The sequence below is a fragment of the Trichomycterus rosablanca genome, chromosome 7 (assembly GCF_030014385.1).
Source record: "Trichomycterus rosablanca isolate fTriRos1 chromosome 7, fTriRos1.hap1, whole genome shotgun sequence".
In the NCBI taxonomy this organism is placed as follows: domain Eukaryota; kingdom Metazoa; phylum Chordata; class Actinopteri; order Siluriformes; family Trichomycteridae; genus Trichomycterus; species Trichomycterus rosablanca.
This window is the reverse complement of record NC_085994.1, coordinates 41,019,839-41,036,716: the sequence shown is the minus strand read 5'-3', so window position 1 is coordinate 41,036,716 and position 16,878 is coordinate 41,019,839. Positions and strand designations below refer to the sequence as shown.

Genomic DNA, 16,878 nt, shown 5'->3' with positions numbered 1-16,878 from the left:
ATTCCCCACTGAGCGTGCATTAATTAAGCACATTTTCACAGGGGGAGCCAAAGAGGTTTCATTAGCTGAGGGAATCGGTCGAAGAGTATTGAAGTCCACTCCACGTTTTCTATCCCGCTCCGCATGTAGTGTTGCGTTGGAGCGCACAGCTGGCCAGATAGATGGAATCGCGCTGGGACTGGAGTCGGACTGGAAGTAAACAAACTTTCTCCGGGAGCTCCTATGAATGTAGCAGCGCCGGCGTAAAAGTCCAAGTTGTTTTATTACTGATAAACACGATAGAGTAGTGTAGTTGTTGAGTTTCCTCAGTTGATTGTCAGAATACCTTAACATCGTGCGCGTGTGGAGACCAGCTGTAGCTGCTACTCGTGGAAGCGGTGCACAGGACCAGACCAGAAAATTGAAGTCCAGGTAAAAAGTTCCTATTGTGAAACGCAGCGCCCGCATCTTTTAAAATGACCCAACACACTTCATAGTCACCTATCAACAGGAGCGGTAGTGATTACAGGAGTGTATATAAAGATGAAAATGAAAGGAAAACTCGATAAAAATACAAAGAATACAGTAAAATACGGTAAAATACGGTAATGGTAGCGGCAGCCAAAAGCGCCAGCGTCCACCGTCACCATGACAATTCCAGTTTGTGTTGCCTGGGTCACGGTACAAATTATGGACAAAATGTGGATCGCTTAAAAAAAGAGGTAATTTAGAGGTAGCTACTTGTCCTGTGGTTCAGTGGAGTCCTGGAGTTTTAGAGACTAATCTGTTCCGTTCGAGCCGATATAAATATTCTGGCTTTCATCCTGCAGCTACGATGTCGGTCCTCTTGGCGGCGCTGCTGCAGCTGGCGGCCCTTCAGCTGTCCTCCGCTCTCCCCTTCCAGCAGAGAGGGTTCTGGGATTTCGGGGAGGACATCGACGTCAGGGATCTGATGATGACGATGATGAAGGATCAGGAGGAAGGCTCGGCGTTCGAGGACGTTTATCCTCCGGAGACGCCCACGTGCCCGTTCGGGTGCACCTGTCACCAGAAGGTGGTGCAGTGCTCGGATCTCGGTCAGTGTTCCTACTCAACTTCGCGAATAATCGTCAGCGTGAGGTTTTATTATTGCTAGCAGTGTATCGTTACTTATTTTTATAGTTTTGGGAAGATAATTGATGTCTGAAGTGTCCTGACGGGAGTAAATAAGTGATGTTGAGCATCAAACTTATTAAAGCTTAGATTTAATAAAAAAAAACTGTAAATACGTACAAATATTATTATTTTTGGATGGTTCTGTTTATATTATCGACTTGTTTAGCTAAAACATGTCATTTAACTGGGCGACACTGTTTATTATAAGAAAGAAGTGATACGTAGCACATAGTAGTGATGTAGAACAGAGACTCTCAACTTCTTCATAAAGGTCCATGAGTTTATTTGATGGTACCATTTATTCATTAAGTGCTGACATTATACACTATATGTCCAAAAGTATCCGGACACCTTACAAAGACCGCGAGGGACACCCTGGTTTACAGCAGGGTTAAAGGTCCGGCACAGGGAACAGTCATACAGGAGAGAGGGGACAAAACCTTCCCCAAACTGTTGATAAATATTTGTAGGCATGTGATTCATTTTACATCATTGATTTTATACATCTGATAGTATTAATGTGTATTAGGAATATCTGAACATAATAAATAGGAGGGGTGTCCCAATATTTTTGGCTATATAATAATAATAATAATAGTAAAATATAATTTATACTACTACTAATAATAATAATTATAAATACTTAATAATTATATAAAAAACTTGAATTATTATTATATTTGTTTATTATTATTATTATATTTATTATTATTATATTTATTATTATTATTTTATTTATTACTATTATTATATTTATTACTATTATTATATTTATTATTATTATAATTACTACATTTCTTTATTATTATATTATTCATTAATATTATTATTATTATAATATTTTTATTATATTTCTTTATTATTATTATAATAGATTTTCTATTATATTTCTTTATTATATTACTATTATATTTATTATTATTATGGATTTTTTTTATTATATTTCTTTATTATTATTTTATTTATTACATTTATATATTAATCATTAATATTATTATTAATATTATTATAGATTATTTATTATCTTTCTTTATTATTATTATTATTATTGTTATTATTATTATTATTATTATTATTGCGTAATTAGATCCAGAGTTGTTTGGTGCAGCAGTTTGTTGTACTAGCCCACCACCACTGAGTTCTGGGTTCGAGCCTTGGCGGTGCTATCTACCGGCTGGCAAAGTCTTGGGGAAAGGGGGGTAGCCGAAAACCTGCAGAGGATTTGCACCCTGTCCTGTGTTTCCCGGTGAAACCAGGATAAAATAGTTGATGAAAACGTAACCCTGAGGACTGAGGTGCAGACCGAATTCCGTAATAATTCTCTTTTATGTGCTTTCCGGCAGCCAGGGGAGGAAATGGCACGAAGGGCGTGGCTTACACCAAAAGCACAGGCGAGTTTTAAATGCCTGTGGGATGAACACACGACAGATCGGAAGGTTTTTGGCCGCCACATCAAGGGTCAAGTGGTGACAGAGGGGTTAACATCCAGACGCCACACACAGGCGTTTAACCTCAGCGACCAGATGCTGTACAGTGTGTGTGTGTGTGTGTGTGTGTGTGTGTGTGTGTTCAGACACCTGAGCAGACGCTTATTTTATTACAGATGTCACTGTTTATGGTCTTATTACACACCACGGGGTGTGCCGTAAACACCGCCGTCCGTTTCATCATCAACCAGCAGCTCCAGAAATAGCTGCTGGAAAGGTTGGGAGCGCGCGTCCGTTTCTGATGTGCAGATGTTTACGGTTCGCAGCGTCTCTCTCTCTCTGGGTTTCAGCTCTGCTACGTGGAGCTCCGTTCGCCCGGCTTGGTCGTAATTATATAGAGCGCTCGGTGGGTGAAGCTAGCTCACACCAGCACACACACACACACACACACACACACACTCGGTAATTTACCCAAATCTTTCCCAAATTACTGCCTTCCAAAAAGTTTACAAGTGAAATAAAACAGGATGTTTTCTGAACCCGGTCCACCCAGTCGGCTTTATTAGACTTTATTTCCAGATGGGTTCGGACTGCGTTTACGGGATTCCACTGACCGACGTCTTTCGGTTTCGCCCCGCAGGTCTGATTTACGTGCCGCCCAACATTCCGCCCGACACCCTGCTGCTTGACCTGCAGTGCAACGGCATCACCGAGATCCGCGAGGGAGATTTTAAAGGCCTCACCAACCTCTACGTGAGATGCTTTCCTAAATTCCACACGTACAGACTGGTGCCAAAGAGGCAGAGACTCTTATTTAGTACAGACACCTATACCAGACGTCTGGGAATGAACACCAAGATCAAGATTAAGACTCTTAGTACAGACACCAAGACAAGGACTCAACAGACAGCTAGAGCAACACTTGGACTCCCAAACCAAGACACCAAGACCTGAACTAAGGCTCTTAGCACAGCCATCTAAACCAAAAGTCTGAGAATGAACATCCAGACCAAGAATTGGACTTTTAGTACAGACAGCAATACCAAGGATAAGTCTCGGACAAGAGTCATAATTTGGGCTTCCAAACCAAGACATGAAATAAGACCCTTAGTACAGACACCCAGACCAAGAGTAAGACTCTTACTACAAACACAAAGACAGGGACTAGAACATCACTAAGAGTCTTAGTTTGGACTCCCAAACCAAAACACCAAGACATGAACTGAGTCTTAGGACACCAAGACCAAGAAGATGACTTTCAGGACAGACACCAAGACCTACACTGAGACTCTTAGTACAGGCACCAATATAAGGACTCATCAGACAGCTAGAACAACACTGAGATTTTTAGCTTGGGCTTCCAAACCAAAAACGCCAAGACCTGAACTGACAGTCTTGGCGTACAGACACCAAGACCAAGAAGATGACTTTTTGGACAGACACCAAGACAAGGACTCTGTCAGCAGACAGCTATAACAACACTAAGAGTCTTAGTGTGGACTCTGAAACCAGGACACCAAGATAAGGACTCAACAGACAGCTAGAACAACACTGGGATTTTTAGTTTGGACTCCAAAACCAAGACACCAAAACCTTGATTGAGACTCTTAGTACAGAGTCAACAATGACAGCAACAATTGGATTTCCAAACCAAGGCACCAAGACCTGGACTGAGGCTCTTAATACAGACACCAAGGCCAAGAATAAGACCCTTAGTACAGACACCCAGACCAAAGATAAGACTCTTACAACTGACACCAAGACAAGGACTTACCAGACAGCTAGAACAACACTAAGAGTCTTAGTTTGGACTTTTGAACTGAGACTTGTAGTACAGACACCAAGACCTAGAAAAAGACTCTTAGTACAGACACTCAGACAAGGACTCAAAAGACAGCTAGAACAACACTTGGATTCTAGGTTTGGACTCCCAAACTAAAACACCAAGACCTGAACCGAGGCTCTTAGTACAGACTCCCAGACCAAGAATAAGACTCTTAGTATAGACACTAAGACAATGAATCAGAATCTTAGTTTGGACTCCCAAACCAAGACTCCAAGACCTGGACTTAGGCTCTTAGTACAGACACCCAGACTCCGAGTAAGACTCTGATCAGGACTCTGAGTAATTAAATTCATGTCAGCAACCCAAACCAAGACTCTGAGGGACGAGACCCAGACTAAACCTCTGATTTATCGGTGGCTAAAGTTGTAAAGTTGTGTGTGTGACTGTGTGTGTGTGTGTGTGTGTGTGTGTGTGTGTGTGTGTGTGTGTGCCCGCTCTCGTTCCAGGCTCTGATTTTGAGGAGTAACCTGATAACCCGTGTAAACCCTCGCGCGTTCCTCCCTCTGAAGCGGCTGCAGAAGCTTTACATCTCGCACAACTTACTCACCTCTGTTCCTCGCAACCTGCCGCCGTCCCTCGTGGAGATGCGTATCCACGACAACCGCATCCGCAGGGTGGCCGCGGGGACCTTCAACGGCCTGGGTAACATGCACGTCATCGGTGAGATATGACCAATTCCCAAAAAAAAAAGACACATAACGTGATGGAAAGTAGCTGTACAGTACACGTGTGTGTTGTAATGTTAATGTAATGATCGTCACCCTTTAAATGAGCCTTATACTGTATATATACACCCCTGAATCAGAAAAAGTTGGGACAGTATGTAATATGTTTTCTGGCCCTGGTTGGACCTTTTAAGCTCAGTCTGAATCATTATAATGAGTTGTGTTTTAAAAGGCCGTTCCTGAAACGTAATTTTAGCCTCCAGTCCTGATGAGTGTTTTGGGTCACGGACTGTTGGAACACCCAAAATGACGTCGAGTTTTAACCTCCCGACTATCTATCTATCTATCTATCTATCTATCTATCTATCTATCTATCTATCTATCTATCTATCTATCTATCTATCTATCTATCTATCTATCTATAATCTATCTATCTATCTATCTATCTATCTATCTATCTATCTATCTATCTATCTATAATCTATCTATCTATCTATCTATCTATCTATCTATCTATCTATCTATCTATCTATCTATCTATCTATCTATAATATATCTATCTATCTATCTATCTATCTATAAATCTATCTATAATCTATCTATCTATCTATCTATCTATCTATCTATCTATCTATCTATCTATCTATAATCTATCTATCTATCTATCTATCTATCTATCTATCTATCTATCTATCTATCTATCTATCTATCTATCTATAATCTATCTATCTATCTATCTATCTATCTATCTATCTATCTATAATCTATCTATCTATCTATCTATCTATCTATCTATCTATCTATCTATCTATCTATAATCTATCTATCTATCTATCTATCTATCTATCTATCTATCTATCTATCTATCTATCTATCTATAATCTATCTATCTATCTTATCTATCTATCTATCTATCTATCTATCTATCTATCTATCTATCTATCTATCTATCTATCATCTATCTGTTTGTATGTCTATCTCTCTATATGTCTGTCTGTCTATCCGTCTGTCTTTCTGTTTGTCTGTCTGTGTCTGTCTGTCTGTCTGTCTATCATCTATCTGTCTACCTATCTATCTATCTGTCTGTCTGTCTGTCTGTCGGTCTGTATATCTGTCTGTGTCTATCTATCTATCTGTCTGTCTGTCTATCTATCATCCATCTGTCTGTCTATCTATCTGTCTGTCTGTCTGTCTGTCTGTCTGTCTGTCTGTCGGTTTGTATATCTGTTTGTGTCTATCTATCTATCTATCTATCTATCTATCTATCTATCTATCTATCTATCTATCTATCTATCTATCTATCTATCCATCTGTCTGTCTATCATCTATCTGTCTGTCTGTCTGTCCGTCCGTCCGTCTGTCTATCTGTCTGTCTGTCTGTCTGTATATCTGTCTGTGTCTATCTATCTATCTGTCTGTCTATCATCTATCTGTCTATCTATCTGTCTTTCTGTCTATCTGTCTGTCTGTCTGTCTGTCTGTCTGTCTGTATATCTGTCTGTGTCTATCTATCTGTCTGTCTGTCTGTCTGTCTGTCTGTCATCTATCTGTCTGTCTGTTAGTCTGTATATCTGTCTGTGTCTGTCTGTCTGTCTGTCTGTCTGTCTGTGCCTATTTGTCTATCTATCTATCTATCTATCTATCTATCTATCTATCTATCTATCTATCTATCTATCTATCTATCTATCTATCTATCTATATGCCTGTCTGTCTATCTGTCTGTCTGTCTGCCTGTCTATTAATCTGTTTGTCTGTCAGTCTTGCAGCTTACGTGGTCCTTTTAAAGCACTGAGGGTGTGTTTGTATTCTGTGTGTGTGTGTGTGTGTAGAAATGGGCCGTAATCCCATCCACAACAGCGGATTTGAACCCGGAGCCTTTACGGGACTCAAACTGAACTACCTACGAATCTCTGAGGCGAGACTGACCGGTGTACCCAAAGGTAATCACAGACTTCTAATGAACACTGCGTGACTCTCCGTGCGTGATCCGGATCTCCGAATGAACCTGTCTGGTACTGCACACGTGTCAGAGGTCAGGAGTAGAGGTAAAATACCATTAGGGAATTGGATATGACTAGATTGGGAGGATAACCGAGTGGAAAACAGTGTAGGATCGCTGAAGTGTTTTGGCAGGTCAGTGGCATCTTGGATCGCATCCCACAGTGCGGGTTTGTGCTGGTTTTCAATCACACATGGCACAGCGCGGGCATCAACTTATACTGGGCACCGATCTAAAAATAACAGAGCAAGCGTGCACTTACAGATCCGAATAAACAACCAAGTCAAGGATAAAGTCAAGGTTTCTGCTACACTGTACAGCCAAAAGTATCCGGACGCCTGATCGTGAGCTGGTCGGACGTCCAGTTTAAAAAACAGAGAGAACGCTCGAACTGGCTGGGCGCTGATTGATCAGTCGGTGTTCCGGTTCATCCCAGAGCTGTTAAGTGGGGCTGAGGTCAAAGCTCTGTGCAAAGGTCCTTCCCTAAACTGTTGCTGCACAGTTTCTTCAGATCATTGATTTTTTACACCTGTTAGCAATCGCTGTGGGATGTGAGTGGTGGGTGATTCACACGGAGCATAGCGTGACCCTCTGTACACGATACGGCTCTGTGCTGGCCTGAGAGATGAATGCGCTGGTGTTTGGTGTTTTCAGATTTACCTGCAAGTCTTCATGAGCTTCATCTGGACCATAATGAGATTCAGGCCATCGAGCTGGAGGACCTGAGCCGGTACAAGCAGCTCCACAGGTCAGCGTGGACCACACACACACACACACACACACACACCACACACCACACACACACCACCATCACACCCTCATATTGTACCGGCACCACACAGGTCTGATGTCCCCTTTTTTTGGTGTCTGATTTTCTCCTTTTTTGGGGTCTGATGCCCTCATTTTGGGGGTCTGATGCCCTCCTTCCATTTTTGGGATCTGATGCTCTTCTTCCTTTTTTGGGGTCTGATGTCCTCCTTTTAGGGGTATGATGCCCTCCTTGCTTTTTTGGGGTCTGATGTTCTCCTTTCAGGGATCTGATGCCCTCCTTGCTTTTTTGGGGTCTGATGCCCTCCTTTTTTGGGGTCTGATGTCCTTCTTTTAGGGGTCTGATGCCCTCCTTCCTTTTTTGGGGTCTGATTTCTTCCTTTTGGGGTCTGATGCCCTCCTTCCTTTTTTGGGGGGTCTGATGCCCTCCTTCCTTTCTTTTTTGGGGTCTGGTGCTCTACTTTATGGGGTATAATGCACTTCTTGTTTGGGCTCTGATGCCCTCCTATCTTTTTTGGGGTCTGATGTTCTTCTTGTTGTGATCTGATGCCCTCCTTCCATTTTTGGGGTCTGATGTTCTCCTTTTCGGGGTATGATGCCCTCCTTTTTGAGGTTATGGAGGTGGCCACCCAACACCACACACACCACCATCATACACTCATACTGTACCAACACCACACACACTAGGTGTGGTCATTTACTGCCCTCTTGTGGCGAAACACTGAACTGCACTAACTCTCCCCTCTGTGTGATTAGACTGGGTTTGGGATTTAATCACATCCTCCACATCGAGCGCGGTGCCCTCTCATACCTGCCCAACCTGAGGGAGCTTCACCTGGACCACAACCGGCTCTCCGCCGTGCCCTCCGGCCTCGCCAACATGAAGTACCTACAGGTGAGTGTCATCGTGTCGGGTGTGACCGAGAGCTATCGACCGTCCTGACCGCGTGCTTCTTCCTCATACAGGTGGTCTATCTACACTCCAATAACATCACCTCAGTGGGGGTGAACGACTTCTGCCCGGTGGGTTTTGGCATGAAGAAGGTCTTCTACAACGGCATCAGTCTGTTCGGGAACCCCATTGAATTCTGGGAGATTCAACCGGCCACGTTCCGCTGCGTCAGCGACCACATGGCCGTCCAGCTAGGCAACCATAAGAAATAAACACGAGTGAACACACACATACACACACACACACACACACACACACACACATACACACACACACATAACTCTACACTAAACAGCCATAAGTATAGGGACACCCCTTGTAATATGTGTAATATCATTATTTTATATTAATGCCGTCCAGCTCGGCAACCATAAGAAATAAACGCAGAGCGAACACACACACACACACATACACACACATATAACTCCACACTAAACAGCCATAAGTATATGGACACCCCTTGTAATATGTGTAATATCATTATTTTATATTAATAATTAATGCTTTTATTTCATATTAGCTCACAGTGACTGGAGGAAACGTCAAGGCTTCCTCATTTTCCGTCTCTTCAGTGTTATTCCAGCTTCATTAAACCTTCTACACTAATTTAGGTGAGACCGAGCGCTTAAATAATAACGATAATAATATTAGGACCGTGGGCTGGATGTACAAAGGTGTTTTAAGTTGTTAAAGCTGTAGCTTATCATGCACATTGAAAAGTGGTGAAAGTAAAAAGTTAGAAAAAGAAGTGATTTTAGGTGAAATCACGGCTGATGGGACGAGTGAAAGTTGTAAAGAACTCAATTAACGAATCGTGAAAAGTAACGTTTATTTCTTTTGCTCTTATTTTTGTGTTCGCATGATCAAAATGAACAAGTTTAAAAATCATTTCTTCTTTTATTTTTGATCTTCTGAGCTGATGGATCAGATCAGGATGAAGCTTCATTATTTCCTGAATATTATTTTCCTTTAAAATGTTCTTGTACAGTCGACCCTTGACTTACGAATGTAATTGGTTCTGAAGTTCTGTTCTTAAGTCAAAATGTTCATTAGTTAAACCTATTTTTCCCATAAGAAATAATGTAAACAGAATTAATCTGTGCCAGACCTCCCAAACCCCCCCTTACCCCTAACCTCTCTGTCTTAAATGCTCTTTTTTGTTATAAATACACGTATATTTTCCCTTAATCTTAAATTATAGAATAGATAATACTGTAATAAACATTAATAAACAATAATACACAGTAGTACTGTGTATTCACATTTCAGTACAGTACGTGTGCTGTACCATACACCATAATACATTTCCTTCTTTTATATAAAATGTATCTACCAGAAACAACAATAACTTTCATATTTCTCTATTATTCAGTAGTGTTGTATTTTGTAGGTGTAATTGCACGAAAGAAAGAATACTTTACTCAGCCAAATTCCTTCTTCTCTCTTACTCACTGTCCCCTACTGGCAGGAGTAATTATACAACAACAAATTGTAATAGATTTGTTCATTTTCTCACCATTGCGCTTCCTCTGCACCTTTTTTGAGGCCATTTTAATATTGAATTTTACAAAATATAAAGAAAACACCGGAAAAACACAGTCCGCTGTTCGAATGTTTGCTCACTGTATATATATATATATAGAGAGAGAGAGAGAGACGGTCGGAGTCAGCTTGTTTGTGACGTCACGTGTTTCGCGAATTTTGGTTCGTAATCCGAAATTTGTTCGTACGTCAAGTTGAAAAAGATTGCTCGTAACCCAAAATGTTCATATGGTAAACGGTTCGTAACTCAAGGGTCGACTGTATTATTAATATATATTTTTTTCCGGTATAAATAATTTACTAATAAATATATATTATTCCAGCACTATTAATAAAAGTGGGACGCGTAGGGGTGATGGTTCGTGTATCGATATATGATTAACAGGCCGCTCAGGTGGTGCAGCGGTAAAACACGCTAGCACACTGGAGCTGGGATTTCGAATACATCGTAATACATCGTATCGAATCTCGGCTCTGCCATCCGGCCGGGCTGGGCGGCCGCATGGACAACGATTGGCCTGTTGTTCACAGAGTTGGATGGTGCAACTGGTGCAATTATGACCTCTGCTGGCTGATTGATGGCGTCTGCACAGAGAGAGGAATAATGCTGATCAGGGTGTGGCTCTCCGTACACAAGGCTGATCCGCATATCCGGCTACTGCTCACGTGTTGGAGGGGACTTGTGTCAGTCTCGCTCTCCTCAATCGTGACGGGGGTCAGCACCAGTAGAGAGCAAGCATAACGCAATTGGGTGAAAATTTAATGCGCTAATATCCTCCTATTTCTATCCGGGCTTGGGACCTGCACTAAGAGCGCACTGATAAGTGAAGCTCCCAATGGCTAGGCTGTTTTCATCTGCAACCCTGACCAGAATAAAGCTTGTTGATAAAATGTATAAATAAAGTACACGTATGTAAAGTTTGCTAACAGCTTTAAAGTGTAGCATGTGTTCAGCTTGCTGGCTTCAAGTATCATAAAAGATATCGAGTATTTTAGCTACAGGCAGATATCATTCTCTCTATTCTATTCTCTGTTCTCTCTCTCAATTTCTGTTTTATTTTATTACTTTATTTTATTTTTATTATTATTATTTTGTTTAGTTTGTTTTTTGCATTGTGCCACGTCCTCTCTCTGGTTATATATAGACCTTTGGGCTCTACATTTCTTTATAAAGTGCTAATTTTAACTACAAACAGGATAGATCATGTACTTTCTGTTGAATCTGTATTAAAGATACAAAGTCTATTAGTAGCATTAAAAAGTACTTATAATAAATTTTCTGATATCTGCAGATACTCTGTAAATAAACCAATAAAAAACATTAAAAAAAATGCTTAACTGTCTGGTTCATTTAATGGATTTTTTTAAATCAAAATAATGTGTGAAAGGTGGGATATTTAAATGATTATTACTTTATTCCCGCTAGATGGCTCCCAGCCAACCGAGGAGTTCAGAATCTCGGCGCTGGTGTGCTATCAGAATATCCCGCTGCGCCACCTGGGCGCCAAATCATTTTACTTTTGTGTGCCAACCCACTACTGCTGAGATCTGGGGATCCAGGGTTCGAATCTCAGCTGTGCTATCAGCCAGTCAGGTGTCTGGTATGAGGATTAGATCCGCTGCTGGTGGTGCGTTCGCAAAAGTAGAGACACACTATGCTCCATACGACCCCACATCTCTGTGCCGACATCCAGAGATCACACATCGCAGTGGGAACAAAAGTCAGGAGGAACCCCGTCCTACCATCCTCGTGACACACTCACACAAAGTCGTGGATCAAACCCAGATCCCAAGGACTCCTGTTGCTGTGTGCCACCTATACCACTTTCATACAGGAATCTACGTATATGTCTGAGAAGGGCAGTGATAACCCAAATTCCATCTCTCTGTACGTTCTCATGGGTTCCGTCGTACCTGAATGCCACACCCACAGTCCCCACCCACTCACACGTACAGGTGCTGATGTGATGTCTCTGGTCGGACCTGCTCGTCAGGCTCCTGTCACTTCACTCACTACTCTCACTCATCAGGTTAAAGACCACGATGGACTATAAAGAGCAGGTGAGTTCTTAAAGAATACGCATTTAAATACGGATTTATTTTAAAAAGTGCTAAATATTTATTTTATTTACAAATTAATACGTCAGTACACGAGCGGGTTAGAGAAGAGGCGTTCGATTCGGGTCCTGAGGGCCAAAGATTCGGGTAACGAGGATAACTGGGGTCTGACGCACACTTGTAAGGAGTGTGTAGCGTGTGGCGGTCTTGTAATCTTAATGATTAATAATCTGAATGATCATTAATTATGAGCACGTATTTATTTGTCCAGAAATATACAATCAGCTTTTATTTCTGATTCCTTTGCTGTTAATAATCGAGCCAACTATTTGTAGCTTAGCGGTTAAGGTACTGGACTAGTAATTAAAAGCTCGCTGGTTCAAACTCCACCACTGCCAGGTTGTCACTGTTTGGCCCTTGAGCAAGGCCCTTAACCCTCAATTGCTTAGACAGTATACAGTCACAATTAAATAAAAAATTTAAGGTTAATCTGCACTATGAGGCATCCTAGCAATCCTACGGCAATTCAGTTAGCACTAGTTGCTTAGTCAAGATGTCCAAGATGTGGAAGTGTAAAGCAGCTACAAACACGACTCGGGTCACTGAGTTTGGAAAACTAACAACCAATTCTGTGGACTTGGGGGGGTGGTCGGTGGTGGTAAACCAACAGTACCGGTACACAATTGAAAACTTCCTAAACTGTACTGTCAAAGTTCGCTATATAAATAGGGTTAGTTTGATCCATTAAACCGAGCCATTTAGCAGAAGCCTTTTTCCAAAGCGACTTACATTACAGTTACAGTACACAGTCTGAGCTACTGAGGGTTAAGGGCCTTGCTCAGGGGCCCAACAAGCAGCAACCTGGCAATGGTGGGACTTAAACCAGCGACCTTCTGATTACTAGTCCAGTACCTTAACCGCTAGGCTACAGCTTGCCCCAAATCATATACAGTAGTACGTTTATTTAAAGTGACACAGCACTGTGACAGTATATTGCCTAAGCAATTGAGGGTTAAGGGCCTTGCTCAAGGGCCCAACAGTAGCAATCTGGCCATGGTGGGGCTTAAACCAGGACAGCAGTGTGCCGGAAAACCAACAAATAAGCACCAGTTCTGCCAAATAAAAACAGCTGAAGATTAAAGCATCATGGTGTCATTATGGGAGCTTGTTGATGGCTACTAAAAGCAAAGCTTCCGAGAAGTATTGGGACACCTGACCATTAGCTTTATTAAAACAGAGAGACCTCTGTGTGATCTATTCAGCTAGAACAACACAAGACTTTGAAGTGGTTCTGTGTGTGGGGATTTGTGCCCATTCCTCAGTTGCCTCAGTAGATGTTCTCATGGGAGGTCAGGGCTCTGTGCAGGACGCTGGAGTTTCTTCACGTCTTTATAGAGCTCACTCATGCTAGAACAGAAACTTCCCTAAACTGTTGAGGCAGTTTCCCGGTGAGGAAGTTCCTTTATGTGATGGATTAATTTCACCTGTTAGCGAGTGTAGTGGCTGAAACACAGGAATTCAGGTGTAAATACTTTGTGCCCTGGTCATTGTTTTGGTGACGTTTAATCACTCATGCCGCCCGACTGGTTCCTAAACCTGCGCGTTCTGTTCAGGCTGCTGAGCTCGAAGCCTCCGCCCAGTTCGGAGATCTGATCGAGTTCTTGTATCCGATTGGTTACTCGCACTGGGGCGTGTACGACGGAGACGGGTATGTCATTCACTTCGCAGTCGCAGGTGAGTAAACACGGTTCAGTAGAATTATGTTCCAAAAGTACATGGACGCCAGAACATTACATCTGTACATATGACATGTATTGCTCCAAAGTCCGTTAGCTGTGTGCTCTACATCTCTGCATTGTGCATGGTAATCTTAGGCTTGTGTGCAGCTGCACAGCCATTAAAAAACAGCACAGGGCCTTCCCTAAACTGTTATGAAGTGATATGCAAACTTACAAGCACAGCATTTCCTTTATATGAGGGATCTTCAAAAAGTTTCCTCACTTTTATATTGTGGTTATAAGCAGTGAGGGTGGAGGGGGAGTAATCGCTCGTGTCTGTTCTGTTTGGTTCTGTTCTGTTTGTTTCTGTTTGGTTCTGTTCTGTTTGGTTCTGTTCTGTTCTGTTTGGTTTTGTTCTGTTTGTTTGGTTCTGTTCTGTTTGGTTTTGTTCTGTTTGTTTCTGTTCTTTTTGGTTCTGTTCTGTTTGGTTTTGTTCTGTTCAGTTCTGTTCTGTTTGGTTCTGTTCTGTTTATTTTTGTTCTGTTTGGTTCTGGTTTGTTTGTTTCTGTTATGTTCTGTTCTGTTTGGTTCTGTTCTGTTTGTTTTTGTTCTGTTTGGTTCTGGTTTGTTTGTTTCTGTTCTGTTCTGTTTGGTTCTGTTCTGTTCTGTTTGTTTTTGTTCTGTTCTGTTCGGTTCTGTTCTGTTCTGTAGTAATCAGTCGTGTCTGAGAGACTGAGAGACACTTATAGTCCTGATTTAGCTCCATCTGATTTATACCTGTTTGGACACTCAGAGAAGCTTTAAGGGGAAGAAGATTTTCATGTGATGATGATGTGAGAACAGTGGCAGAGTTAAAAAAAAAACTTTTTGAAGAACCCTTGTATGATTGATTTATTACACATATTAGCGACTGTTGTGGCTGAAACACAAATTCAATCATTAGAAAGGGCGTCCCAATACTTTTGGCCATTCGCCTGTGTGTACAGCATATGATGAAAGTCATTTTTCGTTCACCTTTTCCCTCAGATGAAACCAACCTGATGAACAGCTTTCGTAACTGCCTGCAGGCCATGTTCCCGGTTTGCGGAGACCTCCTGCTCGGAGAGACGTGCATCCGGCGTCAGCTCCTGACGGACGTCAACGTTCCCAAAGGGGCCCGCCTGTCCGTGAACAACACCTGCCACGGCCTGGAACCCTCCGAGCTGCTGGAGATCAAGAAGCGACGTGACGTTCTGCTGGACAGAGAGCTTCCGTACAAGATCTTCACGCTGAACTGCGAACACTTCGCTACGTACGTGCGCTACGGGAAATCCGTGTGTAACCAGGTGAGTCTGAGGACGTCCAGAGGCAGTCTCGCCAGGGAAGACTTGTGGGTAGCTCTGTCGGCTCACGGGGAGAAGGGCTTGGGGTTGATTCCCTAGGCCAGGCAGCCTTAAGATGTGCAGCCTCTAAAGATGTGCAGTCAGGCCAACGTGTGCTTGGTGATGGACTGGCGACCTGTCCGGGTGTTTTCTATCTTTCGTCCACCACTGTTGGTTCATACTAAGAACCAAAAGCCTTCAGTCTTCAGGCAAGCAAGACGCTGTTGGTGGTACATGGCTTGTCCCATCTGCTGTATAACCATTTGGCCCTTATCAAAGTCCCTTATGTATTTGTGTTGATCAGATCTGCTGAATGTGTACTACGGTATGAGGAACCTCCATCAGCCCGACATCTAATACATCACTGACACTCACATGCACCACTGTTACCAAAAAGGCATTGCTATGCCCATTTCAGGAACATAAACCTATTGATTTACACCATTAATGTATCTGTGTGTAGAAAGCAAGGCAAAAAAAACAGCGACTATTGAATATTTAGATGGCAGTGCATTAAAAAACAGCATGTTGCTGCATCCACGAACCCCTTAAGTATGACAAAATGTCCAAAATGATTAAAGTTAGAGCCTAATGAATCAGCTGTATGATGAATTGGATAGATGGGAGACACGCTATGCTCCATACAACCCCCATGTGCCAACATCCACACCACTCCTGGAGATCGCACATCACAGTGGGAACGGCAGTCAGGAGGAACCCCGTCCTACCTGTCCTCCCTCAGACACGACCAGTTGGACTCCAGTCCAAGCCGGTAGCACTGCTGGGGTTGGAACTCGTGCCAGCCTGGTGTGCCAGGGTGTTAGAAAGCTGTGCCGCCAAGATGAATACAATCTATGCAAGTGAAGATTAAGGACCTTGCTCAAGGGCCCAAAGTGGCAACTTGGTGGTACCTTCACCACTAAGCTTAAGCTGGTTCTAGGCTGGTTCTAAATCCATGTTTAATTTGTGTTTTCGCTCAACACAGATCCCAAAACGGGCCAAAAACAAAGAATGTGCGGAGGCGACCAAAGTGTTTGCAGACATCGTGTGGAAGGAGACATCGTGACCTGCAACGATCCTGATCAAATCGATGCACGTATCAATGCCGTCATTACATTTTTAATCTCGTTTTTGTACGTATGGTATTAGTCCGATTGTAATTTTTTCTGCTCTTACCCGTCTGATTCAGTTTCACTTATTAATACTGAGTCAGATGAGTCAGAACAGAGTAAAGAAAACACTTAATGCCCGACCCTACACTGGAATGTCTGAAAAAATAACAAAACATTTTTTTCTTTCCTGAAAAACAACATTCCTTAATTATTGTTTCACGCTATCTTTAGAAAGCTGTATTAGAAGGAAAAGGTGACTAATAAGAATGTAGAGATGGTCTAAACAAAATTATTTT

At 42.3% G+C, this 16,878-nt stretch overlaps 2 protein-coding genes across 2 annotated transcripts; both read left to right on the top strand.

Moving 5' to 3' along the window:
- Positions 1-342: 342 nt before the first annotated feature.
- On the top strand, positions 343-11,637 carry bgna (biglycan a). The gene is made up of 8 exons (XM_062999545.1): positions 343-411; positions 810-1,055; positions 3,202-3,314; positions 4,854-5,067; positions 6,902-7,012; positions 7,726-7,819; positions 8,596-8,734; positions 8,806-11,637. Exons 2-8 carry the CDS (start codon positions 815-817, stop codon positions 9,001-9,003), a joined length of 1,110 nt encoding a protein of 369 aa, XP_062855615.1. The 5' UTR covers positions 343-411; positions 810-814; the 3' UTR covers positions 9,004-11,637.
- Positions 11,638-12,376: 739 nt separating this feature from the next.
- On the top strand, positions 12,377-16,536 carry LOC134318592 (phospholipase A and acyltransferase 4-like). Its single transcript, XM_062999593.1, has 4 exons — positions 12,377-12,394; positions 14,005-14,125; positions 15,136-15,434; positions 16,456-16,536. Exons 1-4 carry the CDS (start codon positions 12,377-12,379, stop codon positions 16,534-16,536), a joined length of 519 nt encoding a protein of 172 aa, XP_062855663.1.
- The last annotated feature ends 342 nt before the right edge of the window (positions 16,537-16,878 follow it).